Consider the following 20,008-nt stretch of genomic DNA (forward strand, 5'->3'; position numbering starts at 1 on the left):
TGTCACTGTAGCCTTAATAGGCATTTTTCTTCACACAAGTGAGGTTGAACATCTTTTCACGTGCTTAAGGGCCACTGTTACATCTTTTCTAAATGGTCTATTCATGTCTTTGACCATTTGAATGGGGTTTTCTGTTTCAAAAAATAAAATTTAAATATGTCTTTGGGGAGCACATTCTAACTGCTAGATACAGCTTTAGCTGCTACAGTTATGATGGACAAAATCACTTCCAAAAGGTTTACTCAGCATAATTGCATCTGAAATTGAAATACAACAATGTTTAAATCCTCGGTTGCTGATCATTCTGCTAGGTTGAAATAGTTTCCAAAAAATCCAAAATCCTATAGATCCATTCACATTACCCAAACATATTTTAAGTAAAGATCCACTTTACAGCTTCTCATTGAAGTGACAAAAGGATTATATCAAGGAGCTTAGTCATTGCTTTGGGCAACAACGTGTTAGAAGACCTGGAGAATACAGAAGGAAAAAGCTTTCAAGAAAACATGCAAATACTGTTTGAAAGAAAGTAACACCATCTTTTAATTGTTTTCTTTTCTCATACAGTTATATATCTTCCGGATGATCCACTTAGCAGACAGCTCTGGGCAGACAGATGGTTTCTCTCAATGTGTCACACACTGCAGTTTTCCACAATGGTGGCATCAGGCCTTTTATAACTTTTTCACCTTCAGCTGCCTCTTCATCATCCCTCTTCTCATCATGTTAATCTGCAATGCAAAAATCATCTTCACCCTGACACAGGTCCTTCATCAAGATCCCCACAGTATGTATTCCTTAGACTCAATGTTAATTGTGGGCAAACAGGTTTCAAACAGCAATATTCAAAGCAGAGTGACATGCACTATGTGCCAGACACTGTTCTAAGTAGTTTACATACATTAGCTCAGTTACTATTCATACTCACCCTATGAGGTAATACTTTTATTATACTTTTACTATCCCTAATTTACAGATGAGGTCATTTGGTATCTCCCAATGTTCTAAATTTGTACCATGAAATTAAGAATGAAAGAACAACTACATTAGTTTACCCAGTATAAGCATTGGCAAATTGCTCCTGCTGGGCCACTATAACACCATACGAAACACCTGATTTCTATAATATTGCAAAGTATACCTCGTTAAATGGTAGCCAAGAGAATCGTTAAAGTTCAGCTATTCTGTTTCATATTCAAATCCCCTATTCCACACAACATAACTGGGCTTGTGTGTGTGTGTGTGTGTGTGTACATTGGTGTGTGAAATACTGTTGTAACTGACACTTTTATCTGAATTTTCACAGCTGTGGTTGTGCCTTTTTTGCTTCAGTAATCTGGTACATTCCCAAAAACTAAAATTTATGAATTTGCAAAGTAAACATGGCTAAGTCATCATAACATCCAAAAGACATGTTATCAGTGACATAATGCATAAGTTATACCTGGTACAACTTAATAGGAAAATCATCTTAATTACTGTAGTGTGATTACTCTCAACATATTTTTTTCTAAAGGAAATAATTATGGTGATGCTCTATAATAGAAACTTGGGCAGTTCCCAGCAAAAAATGATATTTGATTCTTATTAAAAAGTATACTGCAAAAACAACAAAAACAATTTGCCTTCAAAATCTTATCCTAGAGAAATTCAGTTCTATAAGGGATATCTAAGGACGCATACAGAATAAGAAGATAGATCCCAAATAGGGCTGAATCTGAAGAAACGTGAGGTAGGCAGAAGCAGAAAAACAAAACAGCAGAGGCAAAGGGCAATAGTTAAATATTATTAACATAGATTTAGTTACTTAATCTTTTATTTACTCAACCAGTATGTATTAACTACTCAATATTGCTAGAAATGATGATAGATGTGGATACCATGGTGAATAAAACAGGCCAATAAACTATTCCACTTTCCTGGAATCCTCCATCTAGCAGAAAAGATAGTAAAACAGTAAACCAATAATGAAATGTGATGATATTTCAAAAGAGGGAGAAATACAGTGTGTTATAGGAGGATCAATATTTTTTCAAATCTAGCCCCCGTGCTAAGCCAAGATTTTTTTTTATTAAAGTATTTATCCCTACTCATTTTTTTATTACTTATGTCATTAAAGTTTACATATATTGAAGATTAAATGAAACAATGTATGAAAAGAACAAGGTCCATAGCAAGGTACAGAGTAAAAGGTAATTACGTTTGTATGACAAAAATCTATAACCAATCTGTACTCAATGAACTATTGACTTTAACATTTCTAGTTAAAAATTGATTTTATAATTAAAACATCATGCATATAAATGTTTTCTTCCATATTTCCACTCTTTTGTGATCAATGAACAAGAAGTTGCAAACTTCACACAGACACCACACGTATCACACACACACCAGACACACAAAACACACACACACCATACAGTAAGCACATATATACCACACACACAGGCAACATACCCCCAGACACACACACACCACATACACCATGCACACACGCACACACACCTGCGAACTTTAAGTGATGCATTGGTATGAAAAGTGAAATTTTTTTGAATATCATAGAACATGGTTGAGAAAGACAATCTTGGACAACACACTTTCATCCATGCGTGATCCTCATTATCCTTACTCAGAGATATTTCAGTAAGTATAATTCTGTGTGAACAGATAATTCAATTCAGCTCAACTTTATGTTTATATTTTTTTTAATTTATATTTTAAGAGTTTGAGTACTTTCACACTTCAAATCCAAATTAGTTTGGTGGAAACTTACTTTAAAATTTTTTTTTACATTTATTTTATTTTTTGAGAGACATATAGAGACCTAGCACAAGTTGGGAAGGGGCAGAGAGAGAAGGAGACACAGAATCAGAAGCAGCCTCCAGGCTCCGAGCTGTCAGCACAGAACCCAATGCGGGGCTCGAACTCACAGACGGTGAGATCATGACCTGAGGCAAAGTTGGACACTTAACCGACTGAGCCACCCAGGTGCCCCTGATGGAAACTTATTTTTAAGAGCACTGTCATCTTTAATCTTTTCTATTCATTATGTGACAAAACAGTGGAAAACCTGAAACATTAACATCCTTTTCAAACAAATTACCGTTATTAAAAATATTGGAAATGTGTTCTTATTCCAGTAATTAGTTTGAATTAGTGATTCTCTCTTCCTTTTTTGTCCATTTTGGTTTTATAATAAAACTGGTCTTTAAACACCTACTTTTTTCTCTATCTCACAGAATTACAACTGAATCAATCTAAGAACAATATACCAAGAGCTCGGCTGAGGACCCTAAAGATGACAGTTGCATTTGCCACTTCATTTACTATCTGCTGGACTCCCTACTATGTCCTAGGAATTTGGTACTGGTTTGATCCTGAAATGTTAAATAGGGTGTCAGATCCAGTAAATCACTTCTTCTTTCTTTTTGCTCTTTTAAATCCATGCTTTGATCCACTTATATATGGATATTTCTCTCTGTAATTGGTAGAATACGCAGGAAGTCGTGAAGAAGAGCACGGTAGTGAATTTTATCAAATGAGAATAATAAACACAAAGGTTGCAGCGTTTTTATATAAAAACAAAGCAGAGTTTAATGTTAACATTCTTATTCTTTTAGACATCACATTGTCAGAAATTCAACTATAAAGAAAAAAATACAAAGAAAAAGAAAATTCAAGAAAAATATGACCTCATAATCATAAACTGAACTAATTTCTGCCCTTTCTGAACTCCTATGTTATATAGATTTCTTATCATTTTCTCCCTGTCTAATAATGTGTAAATTTTTAAAAGAGCCATGGCCTAAGGCAAAGAGATTCCAAAAAGTAAGGCTCAGAAACCACAGCACAGTCTTAACCTAGGCATGCCTTTGAGAGTTTTATTCCAAGGGCTTAGCAGCAATTATATCTTATACTACAATAATATGCAAAGCACAGACAGAGTATTTCCCCTGCCCATAAGATCAATCTTCCCTCCTCTGGTTAAAAAAAAAGTGCAATGGATCTAATTTTTTCTTTGATTCCAAAAACATCTGAAGTTTGAATTATTCAGCAACCAACCCACCATCCATTCCAACCATCTGACAAGACTTACAAGTAGCTCTCCTTCATCCCAGTCTTGAGACAGCATGAAGTGCCTTCATAGAAACGGCAAGTGTAGAAGGATTCATATTTGGACAGGGGTTAGAACATTCCTCTAGGCTGCATAATCAGTGGAGTTTGTGGTAATTGTACTAATATAACACTGTTTTTAAATACAATCAAGAAGAGACCTATACTGATCATGTCTTATACATAATATGCCCTCTGTTTTAATAGGAGATTTTTTTCTATCTTCCGATTTTACTGAATCTATAAACCACAAGTCACTAAGAAAAATAAATAATCAAATGCATAAGTGAAAAGATATTTGATACATCAGAGGAACACTGAAAATTACAGTTTCAATATATACAAGTCAACGGAGCCAACAAATATTGAAAACAGATAAAGAGGGGCGCCTGGGTGGCGCAGTCGGTTAAGCGTCCGACTTCAGCCAGGTCACGATCTCGCCGTCTGTGGGTTCGAGCCCCGCGTCAGGCTCTGGGCTGATGGCTCAGAGCCTGGAGCCTGTTTCCGATTCTGTGTCTCCCTCTCTCTCTGCCCCTCCCCCGTTCATGCTCTGTCTCTCTCTGTCCCAGAAATAAATAAATAAACGTTGAAAAAAAAAAAATTAAAAAAGAAAACAGATAAAGAAAAACTCTGTAAATGTGTAACTAACACCTACTGATATTCACATTAAGTGGTATCATTTTCAAAATATGTGGGCACAATACCTCTTTTTATTCAGGCCTATTTCTATGTTCCATTAAAGAAGGAAAAGGATAAAAATTATGAGACTCTAATATACATTATGAGAAAAGCTTATAAGGAACTTTAAAGTAATTCAGGTACGATTTAATTTCTTTTTTAAAAATAGGTAAAATAGGGGCACCTGGGTGGCTCAGTTGGTTAAGCACTCAACTCTTGATCTCGGCTCAGGTCATTATTTCCTGGTTTGTAGGATGAAGCCCCGCATCAGGCTCCCCACTAACAGTGCAGAGCCTATTTGGGATTCTTTCCCTCTCTCTTAATCTCCCCAGTCATGTGAGCGCGTGCGCGCTCTCTCAAAATAAATAAACTTTTAAAAAAATAGGTAAAATACCATTACATTCATATGAGATATTTAGTGCCACTCAAAGATGAAATGTAATTTCAAAATTTCCAGTGCACATGAAATTGTGGAAAGTAAATTACTAATTAGACTAATGACGGTCTTTACTTATTTTGCTCTTCTGCTCACACATACTTTTCAGTACAGTTGTGTGTGTGTGTGTGTGTGTGTGTGTCTCCAATCACACATTATTTTCTAATTCCACTTCAACTTATCCTGTTTGTTACCATTGACCTCCTTCCTTCTACTCTTTCATTCATATCTTCTTTTTTACTAAGCCCATACCTTTAATTAATCAATCCATGTACCAATTCTACAGTTGAATCGGGCAAGGCTCAAAATTTGTAACATGCTAAAATACTCAAGGTTAACTTTTAAGGCATGTATATTGACACCAAGATTTTATGGTTCTACTAGATGACACAATAATATCTGTAAGTTACAATAAAACCAATCTTCTCCTTTAATCTTTTATAATATACTTATTCCTAAATTGATAACAATTCTTACTTCCAGATTTAAAGGCAAAAACAACACATGTATACACAATATAATTTAAGGGCTTTATTAGACATGTGTTTAATGAACACACATGTTAGCTTTGCTCTTAGATGTTTAAGAAACTGTTCTATTTAGATATGTTCTCAGGCATTTTCTGATACATTAGGTAAAGGGCTATTCAAAATTTGGTGCAGGGGTCTTTAACCTATGGTCCATGCACAGAACTGTATTTCAATACAACTGCTTTTATTTCTGTTTATATTATTTTATGAATTTAAAAACATTATCCTGAAAGGGCTATCTAGGCCAAACCAGACAGCCAAAGGAGCTCATGTGACAAAAAAGATTAAGAATTCCTCATTGATTTTGTATAAGGAAATTTATTATGATAAAAGTGTCTCAGAACATATTCATTTGTTTATATGCATGCATAGTAATGTTAATACTGAACTGGATTGTTTCAATTTGGTTACTTACCATTTGAGACTTAGAAATCTCTCAAGGCTCAATATGTAATGAAAAACTTTGCAGAAGGAAGTAAATTATACAAATATTGTGGCCCATAAATTATAATATGAATATGGATTTAAATTAAAATTTATAGCCCAGGGCACTTGGGTGGCTCAGTCAGGTAAGTGTCCAACTTTGGCTCAGGTCATGATCTCACAGTCCATGGGTTCGAGCCCTGTGTCAGGCTCTGTGCTGACAGCTCAGAGCCTGGAGACTGCTTCTGATTTCATGTCTCCCTCTCTATCTCACCTCCCACGCTTGCACTCTGTCTTTCGCTCAAAAATAAACAAACATTAAAACAAAATGTATAGCTATAAAAGGTAAATGGGGCTTTAAATTAAAGACATACCATTCAACAGAGAATATTCAACATTTGATATTTTAGTTATTTACTCTATCTCCAATCATCATAAGAGATGAGGAGTCCTTGTAAAAAAAGAAAAAAGAAAAGAGGATATATTCTGTAGAATGAATCCACTATATCAGATAATTAAGATTCTATGTTGGTTGTCTCCTCCTGGCTACAATTTGGGTTTCCTCTTGCAATTCAATTTACTAAAGAAATGACATAAATGAGTAACAATGAATTGAAAAAAAAAAGACTGCACTAATTCAATTTCAGCCTAAGAAACGGAACTATAACAGCTAAGAAAGAAAAAAAAATACTGGAAGAGGAGTGGGTACCACAATTATATTATCTCAGTTAAAATACATTTAGAATTTCATCTATTTTACCTTTAGCCTACTTTCAAATGTTGAACCAATTTCTTGAGCTTTTCTACTTAGTATAAATTGTGTCCATAGGAAACTAAATAAAAGAGTAAGGTTGACTTTAATCTCTAATTAAAATTAATTTATTTAGGGGCGCCTGGGTGGCTCAGTTGGTTAAAGCATCTGACTCCAGCTCAGGTCATGATCTCATGGTTTGTGAGTTTGAGCCCCACATTAGGCTCTCTACTGATGCACGTGTAGAATGTGTAGAATGCATGTGTAGAAACAATAGAAGAATATATGTATTGATATATTTATCCCTGAGTGATTTTTTTAAAATCATCTTTCTTGTGAATTCATATAATTCCAAACTTCCCAAATGAACATAGACTTTGCAATGAGAAGAAAAATCATAAATGTTATATGTGTGTTTGTATGAATTTTATATATCACTATTTCAGTCAGAATGCTTTCTGCTGTAATAAGAAACGTCAGACCAGAAGTGACATGTTTTCATCTCATATTACAGGATGTTCATAGTTCATAGGTAAGCATGTAGAATTGGTGAATTCAGAGCTTTGAGTTATTTTCTCTGCTTCCACTAGGCTTTACTTTCATGATTAGAAGTTAGTTGTCACCATTCTAAGCCTCCAAGTCAGAAAGAAAGCATGGTTTCTCATCAAGCATCTTTCCTTCCCAGAACTTTCAGCAACTTCTTGTTAAATTGGCTAGAACTGTAGTGCACCTGGGTGGCTTAGTCAGTTGAATGTCTGACTCCGGCTCATGTCATGATCTCGTGGTTCATGAGTTCGAGCCCCGTGTCGGGCTCTGTGCTGACAGCTCAGAACCTGGAGCCTGCTTCAGATTCTGTGTCCCCCTCTCTCTCCGCTCCACCCCTGCTTGTGCTCTATCTCTCTCTGTCTTTCAAAAATGAATAAACATTAAAAAAAAATTTGTTTAAATTGGCTAGAACTGTAACACATGACCAGTTCTAACCCAACCATGAGCAAAGGAGAGGGGGATTACCTTAAACACCTTAAGGGTATGTTTCATTTTAGGGAAGCAGGGCTCATTTCTCTGAATGTTTAGCTACCTGATAACAAAAATAAAGAATGAAGTTCATTCTCTCTCTGCCTCTCTATCTCCTGTCTCTCTCCTGAGAGCAGAAGGGAAATGTGGAGGTCAGAAAACAGCAGTAAATTCCACTAGTAAAATAAAACTGAAATTATGTATACAATAAAATTTAAATCACATAATTTAATACAAAGCATTAAAGACTAAATACAGCTATTGGAGCATAGTAATTGCCTAGTAACTGTAGCCCTAAGGAGAAAGAACAGATTTTATTGTTTTTCACAATCTAAATCCAAACATTTTAAACTCTACTAGTTGGAATCTTCAATAGAAGTACAGGGTGGCTTCCGCCCAATTATTTACTTTCTTGGTAACTCTTGGTCCCTGTTTTTTATTTGTCTGTTTTTATAATTCATTTCATTGGGTAAGAAATTTTCAGAAATTTTTCAAATTCAGAAAATACTTCAGATCCAGAAAATAATTGTCAAATAAATTAATAGCTAAGTATGTGGCAATCTGAAGCATATTTCCCAAAAAGCTAATAAAACTTAGCTCCAAATTCCTTACTTATTCTGTTCCCTCCTCAGGCCCTGGATGTTTTTATCATTTTTCTAATATTTATTTATTTTTGAGAAAGAGAGAGAGAGACAGAATTGGAGAGGGGCAAAGAGAGAAGGAGACAGAGAATCTGAAGCAGACTCTAGGCTTCGAGCTGTCAGCACAGAGCCCAACACAAGGCTCAAATGCACAAACCATGCGATCATGACTGCAGCCAAAGTCAAACACTCAACCGATTGAGCCTCCCAGGCACCCCCATTTTTCTTATCATTATCAAGTGATGTCCTTTCATTTTCTGATAGCTGCACATCATCCCTTGATCATTAATGAAAACTGTCACTGGAGGGGCCAAGATGGCAGAGCGGCATGGAAGTTCTCTGCTTCGCTCATTCCTGAAATGCAACTAGATTGGCACCAACCATTTTGCACACCTAGAAAACTGATCTGAGGATTAACACAACAGTCTGTACAACTTGAACCACAAGTGAACTCGACAGGTACATGGCACAGAGAGGTGAACTGGGGGAGAGAGAAGCCACAGAGGGTAGGGAGCTGTTTTTATGGAGAGAGGTCACAGAAAGGGGGGAGAGTACAGGAAAAACATTCCCCCTGAAAGTAGCTGAAGAGAAAGGGAAAGACTGGAAACACCTACAAGTGAAGAAAGGGAAAATGGAGGAAGGAGAGGGTTTCAATACCATTTGGACGCTATAAAGAGGAGAGAGCAATCAGTATTGAGTCCACAGCTTAATACCTGGTGTGCTACAGTGGGAAGGGTGAATCCCCAGGAACAGGCAGCAACATCGAGGGGTCCACAGGCCACATAGGAAGAAGCAGTTCCCCTGCTAGAGAAGCATTTGGTAGAGGCAGTACAGCCACATCACAGGCAAAGGTCCGAGAACATATTCTTGTTTGCTGGTATTGGAACAAAGATGCTAGGGTGCAGTGAAACCTGATGCCAGTTTTGTGTTGTGATTTACCATAATCCCTGAATGAAGGAATTCACCCCAAGAGAAAGAACAGGAACAGATATAAGCAAGATGTCTGGACTAGGTTGAAAAAAGCATAGATTCCCTTTCTGCAGAGATAAAAGAAGTAAAATCTAGTCAGGAAGAAATTAAAAGTGCTATAACTGAGAGGCAACCTTGAATGGATACCAGTGCAGCAAGAATGGATGAAACAGAGTAGTGAATCAGTGATATAGAGGACAAACTTACGAGAAAAATGAATCAGAAAAAAAGAGGGAATCTAAGGCAAAATACCATGATATAAGAATTATAGAACTTAGTGACTCACTAAAAAGGAATAATATCTAAATCATAGGGGTCCCAGAACATGAAGAGAGAGAAAAGGGGTAGAAGGTTTATGTAAGCAAATCATAGTGTAAAACTTTCCTAACCTGGGGAAAGACACATACATCAAAATCCAAGAAGCAAAGAGAACTCCCATTAGATTCAACAAAAACTGACCATCAACAAGGCATATCATAGTCAAATTCACAAAATACACGGATAAGGAAAGAATTATGAGAGCAGCAAATTCCTTAACCTATAAGGAACACAGATCAGGTTTGCAGGAGACCTATTCACAGAAACTTGGCAGGCCAGAAAGGAGTGGCAGGATATATTCAACATGCTGAATCAGAAAAACATGCAGCCAAAAATTCTTTATCCAGTAACGCTGTCATTCAAAATAGGAGAGATAAAGAGCTTCCCAGACAAACAAAAACTAAAGGAGTTCATGACCACTGAAAAATCCCTGCAAGAAATTTTAAGGGGGACTTTCTGAGGGGAGAAAAGATGAAAAAAAAAAAAAAAGCAAAAAATACCAAAAGCAACAAAGACTAGGAAGGGCCAGAGAAGACTGCAAGGAACTCCAACTCTACAGGCAACACAATATATCATCCAGTACTCACTCTAAATGTCAATGGACTAAATGCTCAATCAAAAGACATAGGGTATCAGATTGGATTAAAAACAAAACAAAACAAAACAAAAAAACCCAAGATCAATCTATATGCTATTTACAAGAGACCCATTTGAGACCCAAAGACATCCTCAGATTGAAAGTAAGGGGATGGAGAACCATCTATCATGCTAATGGTAGCCAAAAGAAAGCTGGGGTAGCCATGCTTCTATAAGACAATCTAGATTTTAAAATAAAGATTTTAGAAGAGATGAGGAAGGGAAGATAAAACCAGCAGAAGATGGGAAATTATAAAGATTAGAGCAGAAATCAATGCTAGTGAAATCAAAAAAACACTAGAACACATCAACGAAACCAGGAGCTGGTTCTTTGAAAGAATTAACAAAATTGATAAGCCCCTCGCCAGTTTGATCAGAAAGAAAAAAGAAAGAACCCAAATAAATAAAATCAAGAATGAAAGGGAGAGATCACAATCAACACTGCAGAAATACAAACAATAATAAGAGAATATTATGAGCAATTATATGCCAACAAATCGTGCAATCTGGAAGAAATGGACAAATTCCCAGAAACATAAACTACCAAATTGAAACAGGAAGAAATAGAAAATTTGAACAGACCCATAATTAGTAAAGAAATTGAATTAGTAATCAAAAATCTCCCAACAAACAAGAGTCCAGGGCTGGATAGCTTTTCAGGGGAATTCTACCAAACATTTAAAGAAGAGTTAACACCTATTCTTTTAAAGATGTTCCAAAAAATAGAAATGGAAGGAAAACTTCCAAACTTATTCTATGAAGCCAGCATTATCTTGATTCCAATACCAGACAAGGACCACACTAAAAAGGAAAACTACAGACTAATTTCCCTATGAACATGGATTCAAAAATTCTCAACAAGATACTAGCCAACTGGAGGCAACAATACATTAAAAGAATTATTCACTATGGGGAGCCTGGGCGGCTCAGTCAGGTAAGTGTCTGATTTCAGCTCAGGTCATAATCTTGTGGTTGGTGGCTTTGAGCTCCACGTCAGGCTCTGTGCTGACCGTGCAGAGCCTGGAGCCTGTTTCGGGTTCTGTGTCTCCCTCTCTCTCTGCCCCTCCCCCACTCATGCTCTGTCTCTCTCTGTCTCTCAAAAATAAATAAAAATGTTAAAAAAATTTTTTTTAAAGTTATTCACCATGATCAACTGGGATTTATACCTTAGATGCAGGGCTGGTTCAATATCCACAAATCAATCAATGTGATAATAAAAGAAAGGACAAGAACTACATGATCCTCTCAATAGATGCAGAGAAAACATTTGACAAAATACAGCATCCTTTCTTGATAAAAAAAACCTCAGGAAAGTAGAGATAGAAGGATCATACCTCAAGATCATAAAAGCCATAAATGAAAGACCCACTGCTAATATCATCCTCAATGGGAAAAAACTGTGAGATTCCCCCCTAAAGTCAGGAACACAACTGTGATGTCCACTCTTGCCACTGTTACTCAACATAGTATTGGAATTCCCAGCCTCAGCAATCAGACAGCACAAAGGAATAGAAGGCATCCAAATTGGCAAGGAGGAAGTCAAACTCACTCTTCATGGATGACAAGATACTCTATATGGAAAACCCAAAAGATTCCACCAAAAAACTGCTAGAACAGATCCATGAATTTATCCTAGTCACAGGATCTAAAATCAATGCACAGAAATCAGTTGCATTCCTATACACCAATAATGAAGCAGCAGAAAGAGAAATCAAGGAATCCATCCCATTATAATTGCACCAAAAACCAAAAATACTTAGGACTAAACCTAACCAAAGAGGTGAAAAATCTATACACTGAAAACTACAGAAAGCTTATGAAAGAAGTTAGACACAAAAAATGGAAAAATATTCTATGCTCATGGATTGGAAGAACAAATAGTGCTAAAATATCAATACTACCAAAGCAGTCTACATATTTAATGCACTCCCTATCAAAATAACGCCAGCATTCTTCACAGAGCTAGAACAAATAATCCTAAAATTTGTATGGAACCAGAAAAGACCTCAAATAGCCAAAGCAATCCTGAAAAAGAAAACCAAAGCTGGAGGCATCACAATCCTGGACTTGAAGATGTATTACAAAGCTGTAATCATCAAGACAGTAGGATACTGGCACAAAAACAGACACTCAGATCAATGGAACAGAATAGAGAACCCAGAAATGGACCCACATACGTATGGCCAACTAATCTTCGACAAAGCAGGAAAGAATATCCAGTGGAATAAAGACAGTCTCTTCAGCAAATCGTGTTGGGAAAACTGGATAGCAACATGCAGAAGAATGAACCTGGACCATTTTCTTACACCATACAAAAATAAACTCAAAATGGATGAAAGACCTTAACATAAGGCAGGAAGCCATCAAAATCCTTGAGGAGAAAGCAGGCAAAAACCTCTTTGACCTCAGCCACAGCAACCTCTTACTCAACATGTCTTCAGAGGCAAGAGAAACAAAAGCAATAATGAACTATTGTGACCTCAACAAGATAAAAATCTTCTGCACAGCAAAGGAAACAATCAGCAAAACTAAAAGGCAACTCACAGAATGGAGAAAGATATTTGCAAACGACCTATCAGATAAAGGGTTAGTATCCAAAATCTATAAAGAACTTATCAAACTCAACAACCAAAAAACAAATAATCCAGTGAAGAAATGGGCGAAAGACATGAATAGACACTTTTCCAAAGAAGACATCCAGATGGCTAACAGACACATGAAGAAATGCTCGACATCCTCACCATCAGGGAAATACAAATCAAAACCACAATAAAATACCACCTCACACCAGTCAGAATGGCTAAAATTAACAACTCAGGCAATGACAGATGCTGGCAAGGATGCAGAGAAAGAGGATCCCTTTTGCACTGCAGATGGTAATGCTGACTGGCACAGCCACTCTGGAAAACAGTACTGAGGTTCCTGAAAAAAATTAAAAACAGAACTACCCTATGACCCAGAAATTGCACTACTAGGTATTTAACCAAAGGATGCAGGTGTGCTGTTTTGAAGGGGCACATGCACCCCAATGTTTATAGCAGTACTATTGACAATAGCCAAGATATGGAAAGAGCCCAAATATTCATTTTCAGATGAATGGATAAAGAAGATGTGGTGTGTGTGTATACACACACACACACACACACACACACACAGACACACACACAATGGAGTATTACTCGGCAATCAAAAAGAATGAAATCTTGACATCTGCAACAACGTGGATGAAACTAAAGGGTATTTATGCTAAACAAAATAAGTCAGTCAGAGAAAGACAAATATCATATGATTTCACTTATATGTGGAATTTAAGATACAAAACTGATGAACATAAGGGAAGGGAAGAAAAAAATATATAAAAGAAGAGAGGGGTCAAAACATAAAAGACTCTCAAGTATAGAGAAAAGTGATGGCACTGGCTGGGGTTGTGGGTAGGGGGGATGTGCTAAAAAGGCAAGGAGCATTAAGGAGGATACTTGTTGGGATGAACACTGGGTGTTATATGTAGAGGATGAATCATTGGATTCTACTCCTGAAATCATTACTGCACTGTATGCTAACTAACTTGGATGTAAATTAAAAAATAATAATCATCATAATAAAAAAAGAAAACAGTCACTGTACTAAAGCAGTGCTGAGCCCCCATCTGAATAACCGTTCTGTGTGGAAATTCCACTTTTCATCAGTCTAGTACATTTTTAATTCCCCTGAAAGGGAAAAGGGGTAATTTTTTAAGAACTTGAGGAGAAAGCCCAGCATCTTGAGTGGAAGTGGACAGTGATGAAATCCTACACCTATTAACTTCCTAGCTGAGACACTCTTCTTAGTCCTCTGAAACCATGCCTCCCTGGTTTTCTTCCTATCTTACTCACTGTTCTTTCTCAGTTTCATTTTGTGTTCCTTCTCTTCTACCTTATATATGGACTCAGAACTAGGGATTCTTGGTTTGTCTATCTTCCCTACCATGTAAGGGTGTGTGTGTGTGTGTGTGTGTGTGTGTGTGTTTACCTACACACACATGTGGAAAGCAGGAGTTAGAGGAAGCAGGGTAGAGCAGTGCAAAATATGGTCATAGGTCTGGCAGCACACATATCATCAGGGAACTTGTTAGAAATGTAAATTCTCAGGCCCTGCCCAGGCATACCGAAGCAGAAATTGTGGGGTCCAACAATCTGTGCCTTAACTGGCAAGTCAGGTAATTCTGATGTGTGTGAAGTTTGATAGCTGCAGGGCTAAAGTTTCTAGCTATCAAATCAAAGATGAGAAAACAAGTCAAAGATGAGAAGGAGGAGGATCTGACATTGTTTCAGTCAAGAAGAAAAGGTATAAATGTGACACCATAGTTCAGGAAGCAACTGTGTCTAATGGTGAACAGTCACTGTGGTTGAATTTGGATCTCTGGAATAGGGCTGTGAATGTCTTCTTTCACAAAAGGGCTTTTTATGGAGGTGCCTTTATCCTCCAATTTGGGAGGAACCTGATGTGTTTACAGTATATTGTCTAGAAAGCCACACGGATGTGGAGCCCCACTTAGGGATTTTTAGGTTTGTCATCTGTTTTCTATCAATAATAGCAGAAGGTTAAACTTAGGAGCATCACTTATTACATTTTATTTCCAGTCACTATTGCATAAGTAGTTAAATCAAACAAGAAAAGAGTCTTGCAAAATTATATTTCAGCTGTTAATCTATGATTTGTCTACTGCTCTGTAGGCAATATTTTTAAAATATTTCAGGAAAATCTGATATGCACATATCCTAACTCATAGAGCATTTAAGAGAATAATTATTCACATTTTGAAAAGGCTTATTTCCTTCACAAAGGAATTCCTCTGGGTTCTTCTATATAGTTACCTTCGAGCCAGTTCAAATGTTACTGCAACACCTTTGGGCAAAGAAGCTTGCCTCAGAATTCAGGAGGTTGGCTGCTTTCCAACTATGTTCATGGAGACCTGACCCGGGGACTGAGTACTTCCTATTCTTTCTGATAATCATGAAACAACTGTTCCAATTTTGGGAATCTTGGCATAATATATTAGGGAAATACTAAATGAGAAATAAAATTAGGTTCTAGTCTTGACCCTTCACCTCCAATGATGTGAATTGATTCAAGACATTTAACCATTTTGAGTCATCCTTGGAAAAACTATAAGGCTGTGCATGTATATGACTATTAAGTATCTTTCCTTTGCTAATATTCAATAACTTAGGACCATAAGGTGAAAAAGTGCATGTAAATAAGCTCTGTAATTATAAAACACAACATAGATGTTATCTTTACCATTTATGATGTGAACTATTTGATTTACAGAAAGCCAATTGGCATTAAGTTTTCAGGAAGATATTCATTACAATGTACACCTATATAATGATCAAGATGGGGAGCTTTTAAACGCATTGTTGTATCATGGATTGGATCCAGAACTGAAAAAAAGTGACATTTGTGAAAAACTGGTGAAATCAAAATAAAGTATATAGTTATATAATAGTATTGTACCAATACTAATTTCTTTGACAAATGTATCACGGTTATGGAGGATGTTATCTTTAGGGGAAGCTGAGTAAAGTGTACATAAAAATTCTCTGTCTTACCTTTGCAACTTTTCTAATTTTAAATTTCTAATATTACACCAAAATAAATATTTAAAATAAAATTATTGTGCTACGCCTTTGGAACATAACTATGCATTCATACATACATATATGAATATATATGTGCCACATGAACAACAGAAATAAAGGAAAGAGACAGTGGGACTTTGACAGATCAAAGTTGAGAAGGGAAGTGAGCCAGGAAATCACAGAACTGAAACCACCATATTTTTTTTTAACATTTCACAGAAAAGAGAGCTCTTTGAAGTTAGAAAAGTTTTACTGAAAGCTGTGAGAAAGAAAAGATAAACTTGGACTAAGAAAGTAAAAATCTGCCTTGCCATTCATCAGATATAGATAATAGACACAGATAAAGTAAGCTGTAAAATTAACAGAAGATAATATTTTTCTCAAAAACATGTTGCAAAGTGTCACAAAAATTTCCAACTTTAGTTAACTGCCACATTTTTTACTCACAAAGAATCCTTTTCTCTAAAATCAGAGTGTCAAAAACCTTGTTCTTTGAAATCAATTCATTAAGATTAAAATATCCTACTCTTGGTGATGATCTAAATCACTTAACAGAGAAGCATGCTCTACTTTCAACCCTAGGACAGAACTTCAGAAAACAGTTATGTGGATACATGACACATCTATGTTAGCTGCAATTTTCAAGAAAATAGCACCTGGAATCTATGATGGAGTCCAGACCTAATTTAGACACCTTTACAAACAGCCTCACTTTCTTTTGAGCCTACAAAACACTTCTTTAATTTCTCCTAAACTCCACACTTCCCCAAATTCCTATAATAAATATATATTCTCCTTTGTTTGGTGAGTCATCCCATAGTTCTGGAATGTACTCCTTCCTTGCAATGAACCAGAAAACTGACTTTCTTGAAATACAGGGTTGTTTTTTTTTTTTACTGATGGATTTAGGCTTCTTGGATGAGGAAGCCTGCCTCATACTAAAAGTTCAGGATAATAATTTCACATAAAAATCAACAACAGGGGCGCCTGGGTGGCTCAGTCGGTTGAGCGGCCGACTTCGGCTCAGGTCATGATCTCGCGGTCTGTGAGTTCGAGCCCCGCGTCGGGCTCTGTGCTGACAGCTCAGAGCCTGGAGCCTGTTTCAGATTCTGTGTCTCCCTCTCTCTGACCCTCCCCCGTTCATGCTCTGTCTCTCTCTGTCTCAAAAATAAATAAACGTTAAAAAAAAAAATTAAAAAAAAAATCAACAACAAAAAAGTATCAAGTTCAAATACTATATAAAACTATTATTTAAAAAGAGAATAAGGAGCATAACATCATCATTATATATAATGAAAACATATCTGAAAGATGTACCACAAAAATAGATCAGAACTTGTAAGTTACTATTTTTAATTTTTTTGAGGGGGAGGTGAGGGAGAGGGAGAATACCCCAAGCAGGTTCCATGCCCAGCACAGAGCCCCTATGGTGCTCCATCTCACAACCCTGGGATTGTGATCTTGAGATCATGACCTGCAGGTGCCCCTGTAAGTTACTATTTTTGAGCTAACTAAACAAAAAAGATACAAAGTAGGAAAGAACAATATGATTCAGAATTAGAAAAACTCAACTCCATGGCAGGCATCCATTCACAATTTTTATTAATATCAAATCATCACATTGTACACTTTAAGTATCTTACAATTTTGTCAATTACCTCAACAAAAATGGAGAAAAACTCACAAATGGGGTGCCAGACCTCAGGAGAATTAATAATAAAGAAAAAACAGGAAGTGGGGTAAGTGGGATGCATAGAATGGGTGAAGGGAATTAAGAGGTGCAAACTTCCAGTTATAAAATAAATATGTCACAGAGATGAACAGTACATCATAATGAATATAGTCAGTAATATTATATCAACATTATAAAAGAAAAAAAGAATAAACTAGAAGGAACACAAAAGCTAAGGCATATAACAGATTATGATTTCCTGTAAAGAACATGAGCCAATCCTTAGGTTGATGTTTCCCTACTCATTTTGGTTGTCTGATGCTCATTCTCTAGTAATTCTTCGGGAAGCGTTCATGACAACGATAGTCTCATCAAATATTGATACAATATCAAGTGTTGATATTAGTTTATACACTTTGTACGTGACAGTTGCTTTTGCTGGATATAAAATCTTTAGTCCATATTTTACCCTTGAGCATCCTAAATATATTGTTCCACTTTCTTTTGGCAAAAAAGTTTCAATGTCAAAAGTCTAGTGATTTTCCAGTTTTCTCCTATTTTGCAAATGTAACAATATATTAAATTCTGTTAAACAGGGGTATTTGCTATATATTTGAAACAATTCACACTGTATTTCGCCATATCTAAGATGATCTCAAATTTACCATTATTTTCTGTATTGATGAAAAAGGAAAAATTACATTCCACTGTGGGTTCAGCTTCTGGCTTTGTCCAGCAATGTCAAGGGTGGCAGAAACGTTTACTCAAGACGCCAAGCAATTCAAGAGAGGTGAGAGGGAGGCTAAGGAAAGACTCCCCAAGCTGCTCTCAAGCTCCTGTATTTATTAGGCATACATTATAAAGAAAACATTGTGCAATATGTCAGTGGCTACCTGCCAGTTAGAACATATAGAAAGCATGCAAAACAAAAACAAAAACAAAAAATACAAGGCATTCCCAAGACTACAAAAGAGCAGATGCTGAAAACAGATGGAGAACACGACAAGATATTCCATAGCTAACATTGTCTAAGGAATTCTTGAGCACAGGCAGGACCCAACCCCTAAATACACATTAACTAGATACTAGCCCATTGTTTTCAGGAGAGCCAGAAAGCAGTGTAATGCATTCCCTATAATCTCCTTAACCAGGACATAGCTATTTGACTTCCAACATTCCAACTTAAGGGATATTAAAATGTAAAGAAATGTGGATTGCACATGAAATTCAGGCTATTCATTTTCTTTTTCTGTATAACAATTTACCATAAACATAGTACTAAACTTAGTTACTAGAGTAGAACCTTGAAAGAATGAGAGGTAGACCAAGTTCCTTTTAATGATTGTGTAGAAAAGGTACACAACTGGATTAAGAAACTTGAATGATGCCATAGGTCAGTAGTATGAAGTTCCAGGTATTTGGAAATGTTAAATTTTGAAATGAGACTAAAGAGGCACAAAGGATAATGCAGTTTTGCCTGGATCTTCCGTCCACACTAGAGAGGAAGAAATTCTAATTAAGTAAAAGTATCATACATCACAGAAAATGATATAAAGCCAAAGTATATGTTAACTTTTAAAATCCTCTAGCTACTTCTTCAAATATTCCGTTTATTTACAATGAAAGACAAATCCTACCTAATGCTGAGTCCTACTAATTCTTGTTTTCTAAGAAAGGTGAAAGGGGAACCAAATGAAAAAGGATTAGAAGTACTTAGACATGTGTTCTAGTACTTTATCTTGACAGTCTGTGACCTTGACCAAGTCACTCATGCCGTCTGTAATTTCCTTTCCCTCACTCATAAAGTGGAGGCAAACTGGATGACAATGTCATTCATTGCTCTTAAAATCACGGCTCCATTAAATCAGTTAACGTGCCTGGCTTGTAGCAGAAGCTCAAAATTATTTGTTAAAAGTATAACGTCTTTAAATGGAATTCCAGAAATCCTGAAAATCTGGAACTACTTACTACAAACTTTCAATCTTTTAAAGCTATCACTTCGCTAGCTACTGGAACCCCTGTGCCTTGCTACAGAGCCAAGGTTACCTCATACCTTCAGTGTTTCAGCTCATTTAGAACTGCAGAATCCTCAGTCGCAGCGGAGCCTTTCACTACACCCACCTGCCGCAAGGCCGATCCTCTTCCTGGCGGCCACACCCAAACCGGAAACCAGGACGTCCCTAGGGTTGACGGGAAGGCTCAGCTC

General features: G+C 36.5%; 1 protein-coding gene and 1 long non-coding RNA gene across 3 annotated transcripts in view; one reads left to right on the plus strand and one right to left on the minus strand.

Annotated features, from left to right (window-relative positions):
• The window catches only part of GNRHR (gonadotropin releasing hormone receptor), a 21,569-nt gene extending 18,079 nt beyond the window's left edge, over positions 1-3,490 (plus strand). The window contains exons 2-3 of one of the 2 annotated variants that reach the window (XM_058722396.1): positions 696-787; positions 3,240-3,261. In XM_058722396.1, coding sequence (XP_058578379.1) covers positions 696-787; positions 3,240-3,261 — 114 coding nt within the window. Of the gene's footprint in view, positions 1-567; positions 788-3,239 lie in introns of both variants that reach the window. The other variant, XM_058722395.1, reaches the window with a different exon arrangement.
• LOC131507514 (uncharacterized) lies at positions 519-20,004 on the minus strand. Its single transcript, XR_009259534.1, has 2 exons — positions 19,849-20,004; positions 519-731 (listed from the first exon to the last, which is right to left on the minus strand). It is a non-coding gene; the product is annotated as an uncharacterized LOC131507514 (long non-coding RNA).
• Between the last annotated feature and the right edge of the window lie 4 nt (positions 20,005-20,008).

The sequence above is a fragment of the Neofelis nebulosa genome, chromosome 3 (genome assembly GCF_028018385.1).
Source record: "Neofelis nebulosa isolate mNeoNeb1 chromosome 3, mNeoNeb1.pri, whole genome shotgun sequence".
Classification (NCBI taxonomy): Eukaryota; Metazoa; Chordata; class Mammalia; order Carnivora; family Felidae; genus Neofelis; species Neofelis nebulosa.